The sequence below is a fragment of the Delphinapterus leucas genome, chromosome 3 (assembly GCF_059928025.1).
Source record: "Delphinapterus leucas isolate spDelLeu-1000000601 "Yukka" chromosome 3, BTC_Dleu_Yukka2, whole genome shotgun sequence".
Taxonomy (NCBI): Eukaryota; Metazoa; Chordata; class Mammalia; order Artiodactyla; family Monodontidae; genus Delphinapterus; species Delphinapterus leucas.
Genome location: NC_143131.1, coordinates 77,633,657 through 77,648,821, shown reverse-complemented (window position 1 = coordinate 77,648,821; position 15,165 = coordinate 77,633,657). Strand labels below are relative to the sequence as shown.

General features: G+C 38.2%; 1 protein-coding gene and 1 pseudogene across 12 annotated transcripts in view; one reads left to right on the top strand and one right to left on the bottom strand.

Annotated features, from left to right (window-relative positions):
- Positions 1 to 15,165, top strand: part of MCTP1 (multiple C2 and transmembrane domain containing 1) — a 357,505-nt gene that overhangs the window by 330,211 nt on the left and 12,129 nt on the right. For all 12 annotated transcript variants that reach the window (XM_089908374.1, XM_089908376.1, XM_089908369.1 and 9 more), the window contains 2 exons: positions 10,113 to 10,222; positions 14,229 to 14,338. In XM_089908374.1, the coding sequence (XP_089764500.1) occupies positions 10,113 to 10,222; positions 14,229 to 14,338 (220 nt within the window). The remainder of the gene's footprint in view (positions 1 to 10,112; positions 10,223 to 14,228; positions 14,339 to 15,165) is intronic.
- On the bottom strand, positions 11,873 to 12,045 carry LOC115801648 (U2 spliceosomal RNA; annotated as a pseudogene).

Sequence of the window (15,165 nt, the reverse complement as noted above, 5' to 3'; positions counted from 1 at the left end):
ACACAGCATCTTGTTGGGGGAAAAGAAAATAATAAGTGCAGCTTTTCCCTACCCCAGATTATTTTCACTACTGATCTTTAGAGCAGGAAATAAAAAACAGCTAATGGTTCACAGGGCATGTGGAATTAGTTTAAGCAAAGCCAAGTCCTGGTCCTGCTGACGGCCTCCTCTCTCCTGTGCTGTTTTGTCTATGCCGGCCTTAGAATATGTCAACAAATCTCTTTTAAGCTCAGATGGGAAGAAAGGATGGTGATTCTCTCTCTTTCTGTAAGGGAGTAATTTACAACAGATGTGCTTTTTCAGAAAGGTACAAGTTCGTCTTGTAAAATATTGGTAAAGAAAAATAGCCTCCGGATTTCACAAAGCAATCCTTACTCAGTCGTGGAGATGTCACAAAGAGCATTGCTTTTATAATACTAATACGATTCTGTGCTCAATTTGATTAAACTCAAGATGAGTTTTTGGGAAGAGCCAAGTTTAAATATCTAAAACAATGTAGTGAAGAAATACCATATGTGACTTGATGGCTTTTTGACAGTGACCTGAAAGGAGCCCAGTTTCAGTTATGAGACCTGGGTTAAAGCCCAGGAACTCTTTCTAACTAGAGTAATGAGATCCTAACTTCTCCAAACCTCACTTTCCTTATCCATAAAATGGCGAAACCACCTGACCCTGCCATCCAAGTGGGAAGATAAGTTAAAAATGCTTTATAAGGGCTTCCCTGGTGGCACAGTGGTTGAGAGTCCGCCTGCCGATGCAGGGGACACGGGTTCGTGCCCTGGTCCGGGAGGATCCCACATGCCGCACAGCGGCTGGGCCCGTGAGCCATGGCTGCTGGGCCTGCGCGTCCGGAGCCTGTGCTCCGCAACGGGAGAGGCCACAGCAGTGAGAGGCCCGCGTATTGCAAAAAAAAAAAAAAAAAAAAAAAAAATGCTTTATAAAGTCCTCTACAAGGTGAATGATTTTCATAACAAATCTATTGAAGAAAACATCCTCGAAGGTTCCGCACCTTCGTGTACATGCTTTTTTGTATATGGAGTAAAAGGAATTTTCTTTTAAACTACTTTAGTAAGTAGATTAGCAACAAAGCTCGTGCTGTTTAAGATAAAATAATAAATTCTGGCCTTGATTCAGCCATGAGCCTTGTTGAAGAACAAGTCACTGATTCTAACGGGAAGTGTTACCTGCATAAGCACTGACAGAAAAATCACGGGAGAAAAAGGTGTGTGCTTTGCATGAGTATGACTAGCTTTGGCCTTAGAGAGTGTGCAACTTTTAGGACGCAGGACATACTGTAAACAGGTGAATTTACTCCTCATTTTTAAAATCCCATATCTCAGATGACAACAGATATGGCTGGAGGCACCAAAGGAGAGTGAGCATAGATTGGGGTAGAAGTTTGAGTTGGGATGAGAGGCATCTGGTCTTTGGTTTGCTAATTAGGGAATGAGAATAATCCCTTTACCCTTGTGTGACCATTGCAAGGATCATGTAAAATGATACGTGTGAGATAATCTGATTGTATTAGATGTATAATTCTAAGGAATTATATAAACACACTATTCCTTAGATGTATCATAAATAATAAGGGAGAAAACTCTGTCATCTTTATAGAGATTTAATAAATTTAGCATTTAAAAGTTTTTTGTACTTCCTTTTCAGTCTCTTCAAATTGTTGATAACGTTAATGCCTAATACGTACTGAGCACTTCCTATGTTCTAGACATTTGGGGTAAATGCTTTAAATGGATTAAGCTCATTTAATTTTATAACCATCACTGAGGTAGGTTCCATTATTACCCCCATTTTACAGATGAAGATAAGTAAATTGCTCAAAACCACACAGTTAAGGCAATAATGGAGGTGGGATCTGAACCAGGCTTAGCCACAGAGCCAGTTAGTCAGAAATCTAGTCATCCTCTAAGACTGTGGTCGTCCAGAAGGCTCACAGCCTTCTCTAAACTCAGTTGCCCTCTCAGCTGTGCATTTGAACTCAAATCAGATTTAAAAACACATTTGGAAACGAAACAAATGATTTCAAAAGAGGGTTTTAAAAGCACACGCACAGGGCTTCCCTGGTGGCGCAGTGGTTGAGGGTCCGCCTGCCAATGCAGGGGACATGGGTTTGTGCCCCGGTCCAGGAAGATCCCACATGCCGCAGAGCGGCTGCGCCCGTGAGCCATGGCCGCTGAGCCTGCGCTCTGCAACGGGAGAGGCCACAACAGTGAGAGGCCCGCGTGCCGCAAAAAAATAAATAAATAAAAATAAAAACACACACACGTACACCCAACTTTTTCATTAGAAATTGGGATAAAGAAGAACTCTCCTGGCTTTCTGTTTGGATTCAGAAACAAGCCAGGGCTTCTGTTCCCTACTGTCACTCAGGCTTACAGTACTGACCCCATAGAAAGGGCAGGAGAAATTCCATCCACCAGCAATGTCCTCAAATAAGCTTTCAAATGGCTACCAGCGGCAGAGGCTATTCCACACCCTTGTTATCTTCTCTGTAAACCTGCTAATTTGTCACCAGAAGGGAGTTTAGGACATACCTTGTTTAACCTTTCTTTTTTTTTTTTTTCAAATGGGGTCTAAGGACAAGCAGTAACTTGTCGTAGGCCACCATAATGCCGAGTGTGCTTTCACATTTTCTAACCCTTTCCACAATGTGTTCATTTTGACTTTACAGAATTTTTATCTCAACACTTGTATTGTACTGTCCTGGGTGAAAGTATGCTTTGTCACTTATTTTCCTGTCTGGTTACTTGGGAACAGCAGCCTCACAGCTTCTGGTGTGGCTTCGATCAAGGTTAGCCGGGAGCCAGGCCTTCCGGCCCTTGCACTTGAGAGTCCATCTGAAAGCAGAGTTTCTCCTGGGACAGAAAGCCTTGAGAGGGCATCATCTGGAGAACGGCTCTCTGGAAAGTCTATTTCCTGCCTGCTGGCAGGGAGATTAAGTCAAAGGTTTTGATACTGATATATAGTCCTAATCTTGCAAGAACTTTCAAGAACTATCAGGGCAGTTATAAGGAGTTTTCTTAAATCATTAGGAAGAGGAAGATAGGCAAGTCCCTTAGAGTCTACATGATGAGGGCTTTGTCAAGCAAGAAATTTAGCTCCAGGGACCTCTCTCCCCCCCGACAACAGGTACATCTGCATCCCCTGGGTGCTTTCTGTAAGGTTTATATACATTTATATTTAATGGAAATTTAACATTTTATGTATAGCCTTTTTTTTTTTTTTGCGGTACGCGGGCCTCTCACTGCTGTGGCCTCTCCCGTTGCGGAGCACAGGCTCCGGACGCGCAGGCTCAGCGGCCATGGCTCACGGGCCCAGCCGCTTCGCGGCATGTGGGATCTTCCTGGACCAGGGCACGAACCCGTGTCCCCTGCATCGGCAGGCGGACCCTCAACCACTGCGCCACCAGGGAAGCCCTATGTATAGCCTTTTACAAATAATTATTTTTGCTTAATTAGAAATTAACATGAGTAGTCAGCAAGTTTTATTTTTGCCTTGGCTTTAAGTCATTTTCGTTTCTGATAGAAGATATGTTCCTTCCCTTCCTCATATTCACCTCCTGGACTCTCTCCATCTCCTCCCCCTCCTCCTTCCATCCCATGGGGTGTCTCCTCTTCAGGTTTTCCTCTCCCCCTTCCACTTTCTCTTTCCCTCAGTTTCCTCCTCTCCCTTTTTGCTCTTTCTTCCTTTTATCTCCTTCCTTCCTTCCTCCCTTCCCATCCTTCCCTTCTTTCTTCTTTTCCTTCCCCTTCCTTGCTCCCTTCCTCTTCCTTTCCCTTTCTTTCTTTTTTTCTTTCCTTCTCTCTCTTCCTTCCTTCCTTCCTTCCTTCCTTCTTTCCTCCCTTTCTTTTCCCTTCCTTTCCATCCATTCTTTCTTTCCTGGCTTTCATCATAACCTTAAGAGTGCCAGCTGCCATTTTTAAATGCCTGTTGTTTACATTGCCTAGCCCAGGGGATACCTCTTTCCAAATTTTTGTTATTTTACAATCACCTTTAAAGTTACATGCAAAAAGCATAACATTAAATTAATGGGGCAAGGCACAACTAAATGTGATGAAAAATTGTACTGTAGAAAATGAGTACTGAAAAGCTTAGTACCTTGAACAGAGGAAGCAAAAAATTAAGATGAGGTAAATACTCATTCTGGATAAAAAAATGTGTAGAGTCAGGAGAAGGGGAAAAAAAGTCTTCTCAATGTAACATTATAAAGAATCTAATACCATTTTCTAAAATGGAAACTGCCAAGTTAACACTAAGTCATCTGGGGCAAAACTAAACATGCCTAAAAGGTTTCATATATTTAGGAATTCTCTCTAATATTTCAAAACTTTGTTTTTAATATGAGCAAAAATAGATAAAACTAATTTGAATTCTCTTAATAAGGAATTGTATACATAGTTTTATTACTGCTACTACTACTACTAATAATAGTTATTTGTACCAGGCATTGCACTAAGAGCTCTACATGGCTTATCTTATTTAACTTAGTCCTCTTTATAACCCTGAAATGTAAATGTTTTTGAGAACTGTTTTATTTTTTAAGAGAAAATATACTGTCTTTAAATGGTCTCCATCTGTCTTCTTAACCTTAACCATATCTCAGAATCCTTTAATGTTTCAATGGAGGGTTCCTATTTTCAAGGTTAATATCAGGAAAAGCCAAGGCACCCGGTAACCTGGGTAAGATTTGATATCATAAAAACTGTGTAAGACACTGAGATAAGATTCAGTAGTCAGGAGTCTCTGTGAGCTGTTAAGTTGCTCTCTGGGAGAATTTCAGTGCTCTAGATTTCAGGCTGAAGGGTAGTTTTCTATATCTGAAAAAGAAGGAATATTGGCACAGAGAAAACATTTCACTACTTTGTGTACCTTTATTCAATCTATACCTCATGTCTACTATTTCCATAGGTTAGAAGCATAGATCTGAGAGGAAGCCTGTATTGCAGGGCATTTTACTGAGTGAAGTAAGAAAGCAGTGCACAAAAACCATCTTTAGCATAAAAGATAAATCACGTGAACCCTAAACATATTCCAAACACAATGTACACTTTGTGCTCTGTGAGGTTCAGTTTGCTCACAGAAGAGCTGTAGTCAACAGTAAACTAGAACAGTTATGTCTCATAGCAGATATCAGTCTGACTGTTCCCCTTTGCCAGAGGTTACACAGCAAGACTTTAAAGGAAAAGCAGAGTTATGATCCAGATTAGCTCTTTGGGGTGCAAATTTGCATGCCTCTTCTGTGAAATCCTCAGTAAGGTGAACATATGCTCTGGTTTCCTGGGACAGTTCCGTTTTATGCTCATCCTGATGTAAGACTTAATAGCTCTCTCCCTTAACACTCTTAAGACACTCTCAACCTAGAAAGAAAGTGAAATAACGTTAATTTTGTAACATCAATATTTTGAGCAAACGTTCTGTATACCTGCTGCAATCGATACAGCACAGGTGTCCAAGAGATTCATTTTCTATGATGTCAACAGGGCTGACAGTGACCTCTTTGGCATCAGTGACTGTGGCAGGATGCAGCTGGATGCACGAAGACCCCAACCCCACAGTACACATACCCTGACACCTATCACATTGGCTTCTCGTTCCCATTTGGAACCGAATCAGTGAATGGGAGCACTTGTCATTTTGGTTTGAAAGTCAATGAACAGGATTCCCCAAATATGTAAGGAGTGTATATTGATCCTTCACGTCTTTAAGAGTTTCCTAAATATCTCACAGCTAGGAAGTAGATATTTCTTTGGAAAAATCTAGTTAACGTTCTGTTGAGATAAAGGATAGTAAAATAGGTGATATGAAAGAATCACTGTATTTCAAGTGTGCAGTTATTGATATTTTGTGGACTATTTAAAATAACAAGATTTTAAGAAATTATATGGAATTATTACAAAAACTTGTACAATATAAATCTCACATTTTCAGATTTATAGTTATAGTTCTTTTTTGTGGGTAATTTTCTTTTTACATCTTCAAAAGAAACCTTCATAATGCATTAAAAAAAACACTGTCACTACCAAGCCTTTGTGTGATTAACTACCCTATGATATTTCTTTCATCCAAGCTGGTTTATAAAGGAAAGCAAAAACGACAATAAAAGAAATGTACCAATTTATTCTCTACTAATAAAGTATTGAACATTAGTGAAAAAAGTGTGAAATATTGGAATGCAACACAGAGCAATTCCACTACCCATTGCAGTTTTGGGTCATATACTGTATATAAACAGTAATTACTTCATTGGTTGGAGACCACAGTGGAGGAGTATAGAATTTGGTGAAAGAGATGTTAAGATAAAAATTTTATCCCAAAGCACTTGAAAACTTTGCCAACACTCCAGACTGTTTTATTTTGGACTGTGGTGGCCAGGGGTGAGGGGAGTGGGCGCAGGGTGGGAGTGCAGAAGAAAGAATGAAAATTAAAAGTGAGCAGATTTTTAAAAACTCTTGAGCCAATAATCAACATCAGTACTTGGATTTAAAGAATCTACTAAAAACAGTCTTTGTAGATACCTGAAATGACATGTTACTAATGAAGATCCCATATTTAATATATGCACATGACATTATTAACATTAAATCTTGTGGTTTCTAACACATCTTCCACTTCCCATTTTTGAATCAACTTTCTGGATTTCATTTTCTTGCTGATCATGGTGTTTACGATAATAAATTTCTAAATGTTCGCAAGTCTTTTCTTCTTGTTTATCTCACAGGGATCCTGGGTAGGAACTGAAATCTTCCTGGGTAGAGTGGGAAGGTCACATAGTATATTGTGCAGAGAACAGACTCGAGTTGGCTGGTTGTAATCCTAATCCAAGCTGTGTCACTTTTCCGTGAGCCTCAGTTTTCTCTCCTGTAAAGCGGAGAAAAATATCTGTGTTGTAGGGTGGTTGTGAGGATTGAATGAGCTGTGTGAAAAGCACTTTATAGTGCTTAATGAGTATCTATTTACATTCTACTTCTTTCTAAAGATAATTTAGAATACAAAAAAATACATTAAGAAGAAATAGATAAACCGTGTAAAATCATGCCCAGTGAATACTGATTCATTTATGTCTTCTATCCATGTTACTTTAACAGTGATATTGGAGAAAATCAGGGGATTATCCTGATTATAAAAGTAAAATATATTAATTGCAAAGAATTTGAATATTACAGGAAGGTATGAGGAAGGTAAACATCCATTATCTTTAAGATTTTGACACATTCCCTTCATCTATTTCCATCCTACTCACTTCAAAAATAAGTTAGAATTATACTCCATATCACATTTACTTCCCATTCTTTTCAGTTTCTATTAGATCATAAGTATTTTCACTGTCTTTAAGCAATATTTTGTGATTTCCTAATAGTCTATCATTTGTATGTAACATAATTAATTCTACCCAACATGTTAGTGATTTTTCTTTTTGTTATTATAAACAAAACTGCAATGAAAATTGTTTCAGATGTTCATTGACTATATTGGTAATCCCATCCCTTCATTTGTCATATTTGTTGCAATTTTTTTCCCACTTAGCCTTTTAAATTTATGATAACTTTTGATATAAGTTTTTAATGTTATTTAACTTTTACTACCAGTTATTTTTCTTTGTGATTTTCTCTACTGCTTGTATGTTCAGAAAGTTCTTTCCTATTCCAAGGTCAGTAAATAAATTACCTATCTTTTTCTGTTTTTATAATTCATTTTTAGCTTTTTGCTTTTAAATTAATATAGTATATATTTGGGATACCTCAGTTTGAGGTAGATGCTGGGGTAGATTTGAGCTGTCACAAATAAGTTTGAGAATTTATTAAGGCAGAATTTAATATAATTTTCCCCAAATAGCTAAAACAATTACCCAGTAACATAATACTTCCTTCTTTATGATAGATTTATGATGGTGCTTTATCATACAATGATCTTTCAATGCTCATCTTTCATATTTTAATTACTTAAATATCTGGTACAATAAATGTTTTCTCATTATTTCTCTTTTGCAAACATTACTTGGCTATAGGTATTCATTTATTCTTCCAAATAAATTTTAAAAACACTTGATCAAGTTCTCCCCATTTCACTCCACTCCAAACACATTAGGATTTGCTTGACATTGCATTAAACCATTGTGTTCAACTGAAAAAAAAAAAAAAGAATACATTCTTTTAATATTCAGTATTCCAATGCAGAAACATAGTATCTCTAATTTCTTAGTATAGATTCTGTACATTTCTTGTTAAGGTATGGCTAAGTGTTTTATATATTTTATTGCTATTGTGAAAGAAATATTTTTCACCTCATAATTTCAAACTGGTACGATATTATTCTCAGTGAACTTTCATTGTATAATCTGCATGCTTTGTCTCCAACTTGATTTATTCTGCATGTAGAAAAATATTTTGTAAGAGCACTTTACTTCATAGACAAAATGAACTTAGCCGGTGCTTGAGAGAGAACATTGAAGGCTATGGAGATTATTAGAGCAGACCAATTTTGTAATTATGAAAGGAACTAGAAGCAGCCACTGGTTATCCATTTTATTGTAAAATGTACAATTACATAGGTGAAATGAGTGCATTTTATTACTGGGGAGGGAAAAAAGACAAGAAATTGATGCACCCATGTCTGTAATGACATGTGAAGGGCAACTTTTGAAGACAGTGGGGACTCTGAGAGTGTGTAATTGTTCTCTTTACTCTGAGCCTTATGCATTTCATCTACCTCATTGCCTTACAGTCCGTTTTGGTATAAGTGAGATGAATAATGTAGACAATATCTCCCATGGGAATTAAATTTAAAATGAGGGCTCTAAGTAACTGGTATCTAAAGATCATGTTATAAAACTGGCATCCGTGTCCTCAGTCCCACTGTACCCTGTTGTCCTTGGAGGCTGCCCACACACCTGTCATTCGCTTGCCCTCAGTTTCTAAGGTGGCAGGATGCCAGCCCCAGCCAAGTGTTCACAGTGCAAAGTGCTTTAGACTCTTCTAAAATGAAAGTCAGTATGTAAATGTGCAACATGACGACATTATTATTCTAGCTTCCTGGCTGCTTTCAGCAAGCACTGACTGCCACATGAGGTCTCAAGTGTTCTGGCACAGTGTGCAAGTGTTCAAAAGAAGTTAAAGTAATGAAATTGGATCTACATTTCCATAGAGATTCAAGCTGGCATGGAGGAATGGAGTCATGGGTTGGATGGTCTCCACCAAACAGCCTAGGCAAGTGCCTGTGATGCCAGGCTACTAAGCAGAATTTTCTATCGTGAAAGGGCACCACTGTTTCTTCCTCTGGGTCTAAAATTACAAAATGTGCCCATTTCTCCCAGGCTCACACCACTCTCTGGGCGCTTTATGCTCAGTCCTCACCCATCCATTCCCTGGAGCACACACCAGCTTTGCTTAAATCTAGCACAAGTTTTAAAATGAAGAATTAAGTACAAAGTGTGTGTGGGGGGGATGTTTAGTTAGAACCCTGACTAATAGAGCATGAAGTATGTGACTATTATTCATAAGAGGCGGGGCCAGGCTAACTGTGTATCTGATCTACCTAAGGTGCTGTTTAGAGGTGGCCACTTACTGGATTTCAGTTGACCTTGTTATTTTTTTATTTAAAATTTTTTTGCAGTTTTCATTGCTCACAGGTCTTCTCATTTGCACCCAGCATTCCCTTCTATTAAAATATCTGGAGCCAAGACCAAACTTAGGTGTATGGGTGCTGGGGCCAAGAAAATGGGTTTGCTAAGTATCGCGTCATGGTAGGTCCAGGGTCAGCACAGATTCCGCATTTGGTCATTCTGAGACCTGATCTCTTTATACCTCCCCTCCCCCTGGCTGAAATGTTTCTGTTCGCCAGGGCAAGAGCAACAGAATCTGAGTCTTGTGCTTTGCAGCCACCTTTATACTAGCACAGCTCCATAATGCTGAGTACTCTTCCTCCTCTACCTCCTTTCATATCCTAAACATTTCATGGGCTTCACGTATCCATTTATATATATGCAAAAATGAAGTTCATTTAAGTTTAAAAATGTAAGAGTGGGACAATTAAAAGAATTCAAGCCCTCAAGGATACCTTTACTCATATAGAATCTCTCTCTCTTTTTTATTGTGTTTTAGGACAGCGAAAAAAAGGGATTTATAAATAAAATCTATGCCATCCAGGAAGTATGTATCAGTGTCCAGAACATCCTAGATGAAGTTGCTTCCTTTGGCGAAAGGATAAAGAAGTGAGTGATGCTGACATGTGAGCCCTGGTGTTCTGTGGGACAGTGTCCATTTGTTTCTCAGAGGGTGAACTGCCACATTCTTTCTGGCAGGGGACACTCCTGGGTGATCTATTGCTCAGTTTTATCATTATTTACTTTGTTTCTGCCTGTCTTTGGTTTTATGAAAGTTCTGTCAATTTCCTCCTTGAAATTTAGAACATATTGGTTGGAAAGAAGTCATACTTGTAGCTTTGAAGAAATAACACCGTCCTAAATTTTAGCACATTTTCACAGTGAGACTTTGTTCTTACACAGAATATGAAATTGTGATAGAAAAAAAATAAACCAAGTTAAATGAGGATTTCAGGTAATCAAGACACACCTGCAGTTTATTATTGGTCGAGTTATAATTTCATCAATAAAGTTAAATTTAAAAAATCATACTATATATAGCACCCTGCAAAAATATGCTTTCAATTTTGTATATTTAAATAGCTGAGATCATAATTATAGATGAAATAAACTAATGCTTTGTCATTTAGAAAATATACATAATTTTTATAATTTAAAAAACAATTTTTTAAACAAGGAAATAGAGCTTCATTGAGAGCTGATGTAAAATTAAGAAACATATTACTTGCATTTTACTTCACATAGTTTTATTTATTAATATATTTTTTAAACCAACTGTTTAATTATAAAAATGGTAAGGTAGATTTATAATTAGTTATTAGTAAAAAATATACTAAGGCCCCGTACCGACTAAACTATGTGAAAATTGGCCTACATAATGATTTCTAAATGATCTATTCAAGAAGGGGTGCTGTATATCTGGATAAGCCTACATTTTCCTAGTTTTATATATCTATTCATTGTTTATTATTCATAACCAAAAGTGTTCTGCAGATTTGGATCCTTGGGCATACATAGAAATTGAAAGGAGTAAATTATTTAAACTAAAGGTGTGAGTCATTCATCTGGTGCCTTTCATGTTTCAAGGCATAATGCATTTTATTTTGTATAATTTTTTGTTTAACACATTTCCACATATGCATAGGTGCTGAGTTTCCACTTTCTCGTATCATATTAGACAGAACAGCCTCCCTCTCACTCCCAAATGTGCCTCTAAGCAACATTCAGTATCAGACTTCTAAAGACTGATTTCCACATCTTTTCTCTTTTCTTCTTCTCCATGTTATTTACATCTCTAAGCATGTTTCCTTGTTCTCCACAATCTATCTGCAGAAGCAGAGTGTGAAGTCCTAAATGGGGCATTTCCCTATTGAGTATTGTCCTTTCTCTGAGGTACACTGTGTATTGATTACCTGACAGAAACATCTCATTTATATCAGAAGACCCTGGGTCAACTCTAAGGTCAGGATTGTGAATGCCTGAAGGGGAGAGGCTTCTTTGTAACTCTGGGTGTTAGGAGACTCAGACAGGTGCTTGGCTGGAAAAGACCATGGCCAGTTGAAGGAAATGACCAGATCCTGGCTGTGGACCAGCCTTGGGGAAAACTGGATTTTGTGAACTTTCCAAGGTATAGACAGAGGTGCAGGTATAGGCTGAGGTACAGGAACACCGCATAGGATCTAGTGAGTCTTGTAGGAGCTATCTTTTCGGCACAGTAATCTTTCAAATACTATAAGAGAGAAGCTCCCCTGGGGTCACACGGGATAAAATGGATCTATCCAGAAAGCAGATACAGAAGCAATCTTTAAGTACAAAATGAAAGCCTCCATAATTACCACATCTTGTTACTAAATCATTCCAGAACTTTCTTGAATTGCATCTCTTAAGATCATATTCTACACTTGATCTTAGCCAAAAGGCCGAGAAGCGATTTAAGATCATATTCTAGATATAGATTCCACAATGCACTGTGGGAAAAGAAAAGGGCAGTCTTTTTTCCCCCTGGGGAAAAAAGCTACACTGGTATTCCTTGCCATTTTTCCTTCCAAGAGGAGTAAGAACACAGGGTGTTCTTCAGTGAGGGTGCCCAGAGGGAGGGTTTTCTGCGTGAAGAGCCAGTGCCCTCACACATGGAGTGGTGTGATAGATGGCTCGGAGCTGAGCCACAGGAGAGCAAACAGACCCTCAGCCTTCTGTTCTCTCCACAAGCGGGCAGAAGCAAGGGAACTACAGGTGTCAGTGAAGGAGGGAAGGCATGATTCTTTGCCTGGTGACAGTTATAGGACTCACTCTGGCCACAGGAGATTAAAAAAACACAACAGCAAAGCCAGACCCCAAGAGTTACTAAAAACAAGACAACCAGATTGATCCAACTTTGGCTTTCTTACTAGAAAAAAAACATTTTTAGGAATTTGACCTAGAGAAAGACAAAAAGCAAGCCATAGGCCACAAAGCTAAGGAATAACTCTTTTAAGTGTTAGGCTGAAGGGCAGTACATGAGAAGATCTCTTGAGAAACATCCTTTATTGGATCAAAAACTTCCCTGGAAAAACCCAGCCCAAGTGAGCATAGCATCCATTACTGGGAAATTAGAAGAAATAAAAAACACTGACATTTATCCATATCATGTACAATTTCATATTTTCTTGAAGTGTCTTGGGGCCCTTCTCACTGCTTGATAAGAAGAAATGCCATACTTTATAGACTCCTAGAGTTGAATGGCTCTAATAACTTCATCTTGATTCACATAAACATGTTGCCATCACTACCAGTCTTCCTGGATACAATAAAAGCTGTCCCCATTTTATAACCGGGAAGGTTGACGCTTAGAGAGGTTTACCACCTAAAGTCACATAGCAGAATCTAGGCTTTGAACACAGATTTGCTACCTTCTTTGGTTTTTCTTTTTTTTTCATTAAATTATGCTAAAGAGTCACTCAGCAAGATGTGTTAGTTCCTCTTTGGAGGCTGAACTTCAAGGCAATGGTATGCCTATAAATGGAGATATGATTATATACCCAACCTCGAAGGCTCCGTGGAATGGTTCTGTTTACTTTATAATTTTGTCACTCTCTCTTAGAAACTACCAGACTCACAATAGATGTTCTACACAAAAAGCCTAAAAATATCCCAGTCTTTCCACGTTCCATTTGCCTTCTGTCTTGATCTTTCTTTTTGTCTCATTAAAGTCCTTCCCATCTTAGTACTGTCTCTTTTGTAACTTCCTGTCCTTCTGTTCATTGATCCCATTTTTGTTCTTTGTTCTGATGTTATATCATTGTCAGTACTCTGTCTTGCTTCCTTCCCTGACCCTCTACATTATTAGTCACCAGCAGTGTGGAAACACTGCAGAGCCATCAGCCAGGCCCTGTTATAACCCACCCTTTTCCAGCTTATACTCCCTTTTTGGTCTTCCCAACAAATCTATCATGTGCCATGTTCTCCTTTGCTATCAACAAGGTAGGGAGAATAGTAGGTAATGTTGACTTTATTTCTTAATTATGTATTTCTGGGAAGAGGGCTATGATGGCAGGTGAATTTTTACAAAATTCCCTCTTCCTGACTTCTAATTCCATTTGAAACATAACTGAAGTGGGAAGTGAGTATTCCTCTAAGGATTTCTAAAGTTCTGAAGATTTACACAACCGTGTAAGATTTAGATCTATGGACAATCGTTGGCAACATTTTATCTCCAATGTGGTTAATCCTGTGTGAGAGTTCATAGAAGAAAGAATGGTAGGCCCAGGGGCATTCTCCTCTATGAAAATTTGGAGAAAACAAGATTCAGTACTAGTTTTAGAAGTAGAAAAAGATTTTTAAACCATGGGGAGTCACCCAAGTAGTGTGATGACCTTAGACCCTTAAGTCACCTGGGACAATCTGGAGAGGTTGGTGTCAACACCCTTTACCTGGGCCCTGTGTTCATGAAGTTGAGCAGATTATGACTAACCTGTATCTTCTGATAGCCTATTACAATTGGAATCTATTCCAGTGAGAAATACAGTCTTTACTAAATCCTTAGTCCAGATTTTGAATCAGAATCACATTTATTTTCATCTTTGTTTGAAAAAAGTAGGAAGTGCTCAGATTGCTAATGTATTAATTTCTCATTCAGTACTTTCAACTGGACCATCCCATTCTTAAGCTGGCTGGCCATTGTAGCCCTCTGTGCGTTCACAGTCATCCTGTACTTCATTCCGCTGAGATACATTGTCCTTGTCTGGGGTAAGTAAAGCCTTTTTTTTTTTTTTTTTTAACTGTCACAGCTGCTAAGAACAAACTATTTTTAAGGGATGAGTTATACTGTCAGTAGTTCCCTATATTTATGGTCATGAAGCTACTCCATGATGAAGAGACAGGCCAGTTAAAAATCACAAGAGTATAAAGATTTAGGTCTATCTGCAAATGCATTTTTCTTATCTGGCACCATAGGCTCCATCATACTATAAACATGTAGTTGTGCAGATTCTTCATATATCAAAGCGTAGCTTTGTCTAGATATCACTCTGATTTATTTCCACCATTTATACATAAACAGAGGCATTTTGATCCATATGGTGCATTTAGGACAATATGCTTTTGTGCTGTGTACTTTATCTTACGGAAATGTCCGTAAACATGGTACTATATATGGCTGCCTGTTTAAGAGGTCACCTTTAAGGAGGCAGGAAAAGGGTCCTTGGCATTGGCAGGCTGCTTGGGAACAAAAAACCCTGCTTCATGTATACTAAACAAGAATGCTTCTGTAAAAACCCACTTTAAAGGTGATATTTGGGGGTCCTAATTTCTAATGCAATTATGCTTCATGCTAACAGTTCCTATGTACCTAGACTGTACTTAGGTGGTACTTTCAGCATTCTTCATAGTTTGGGGGTTTTTTGGGTTTTTTTCTTTCTCTTATCTGACACAATTCTTTGTTTGGAAAACTTAATTTTCAGTCTCAAAGATCAACTAACATATAAAACTACATTAATGATATATATATCATTATATATATATATATATATATATATATATGTATATATATATATAAACAAGACTGGGTAGGAGTA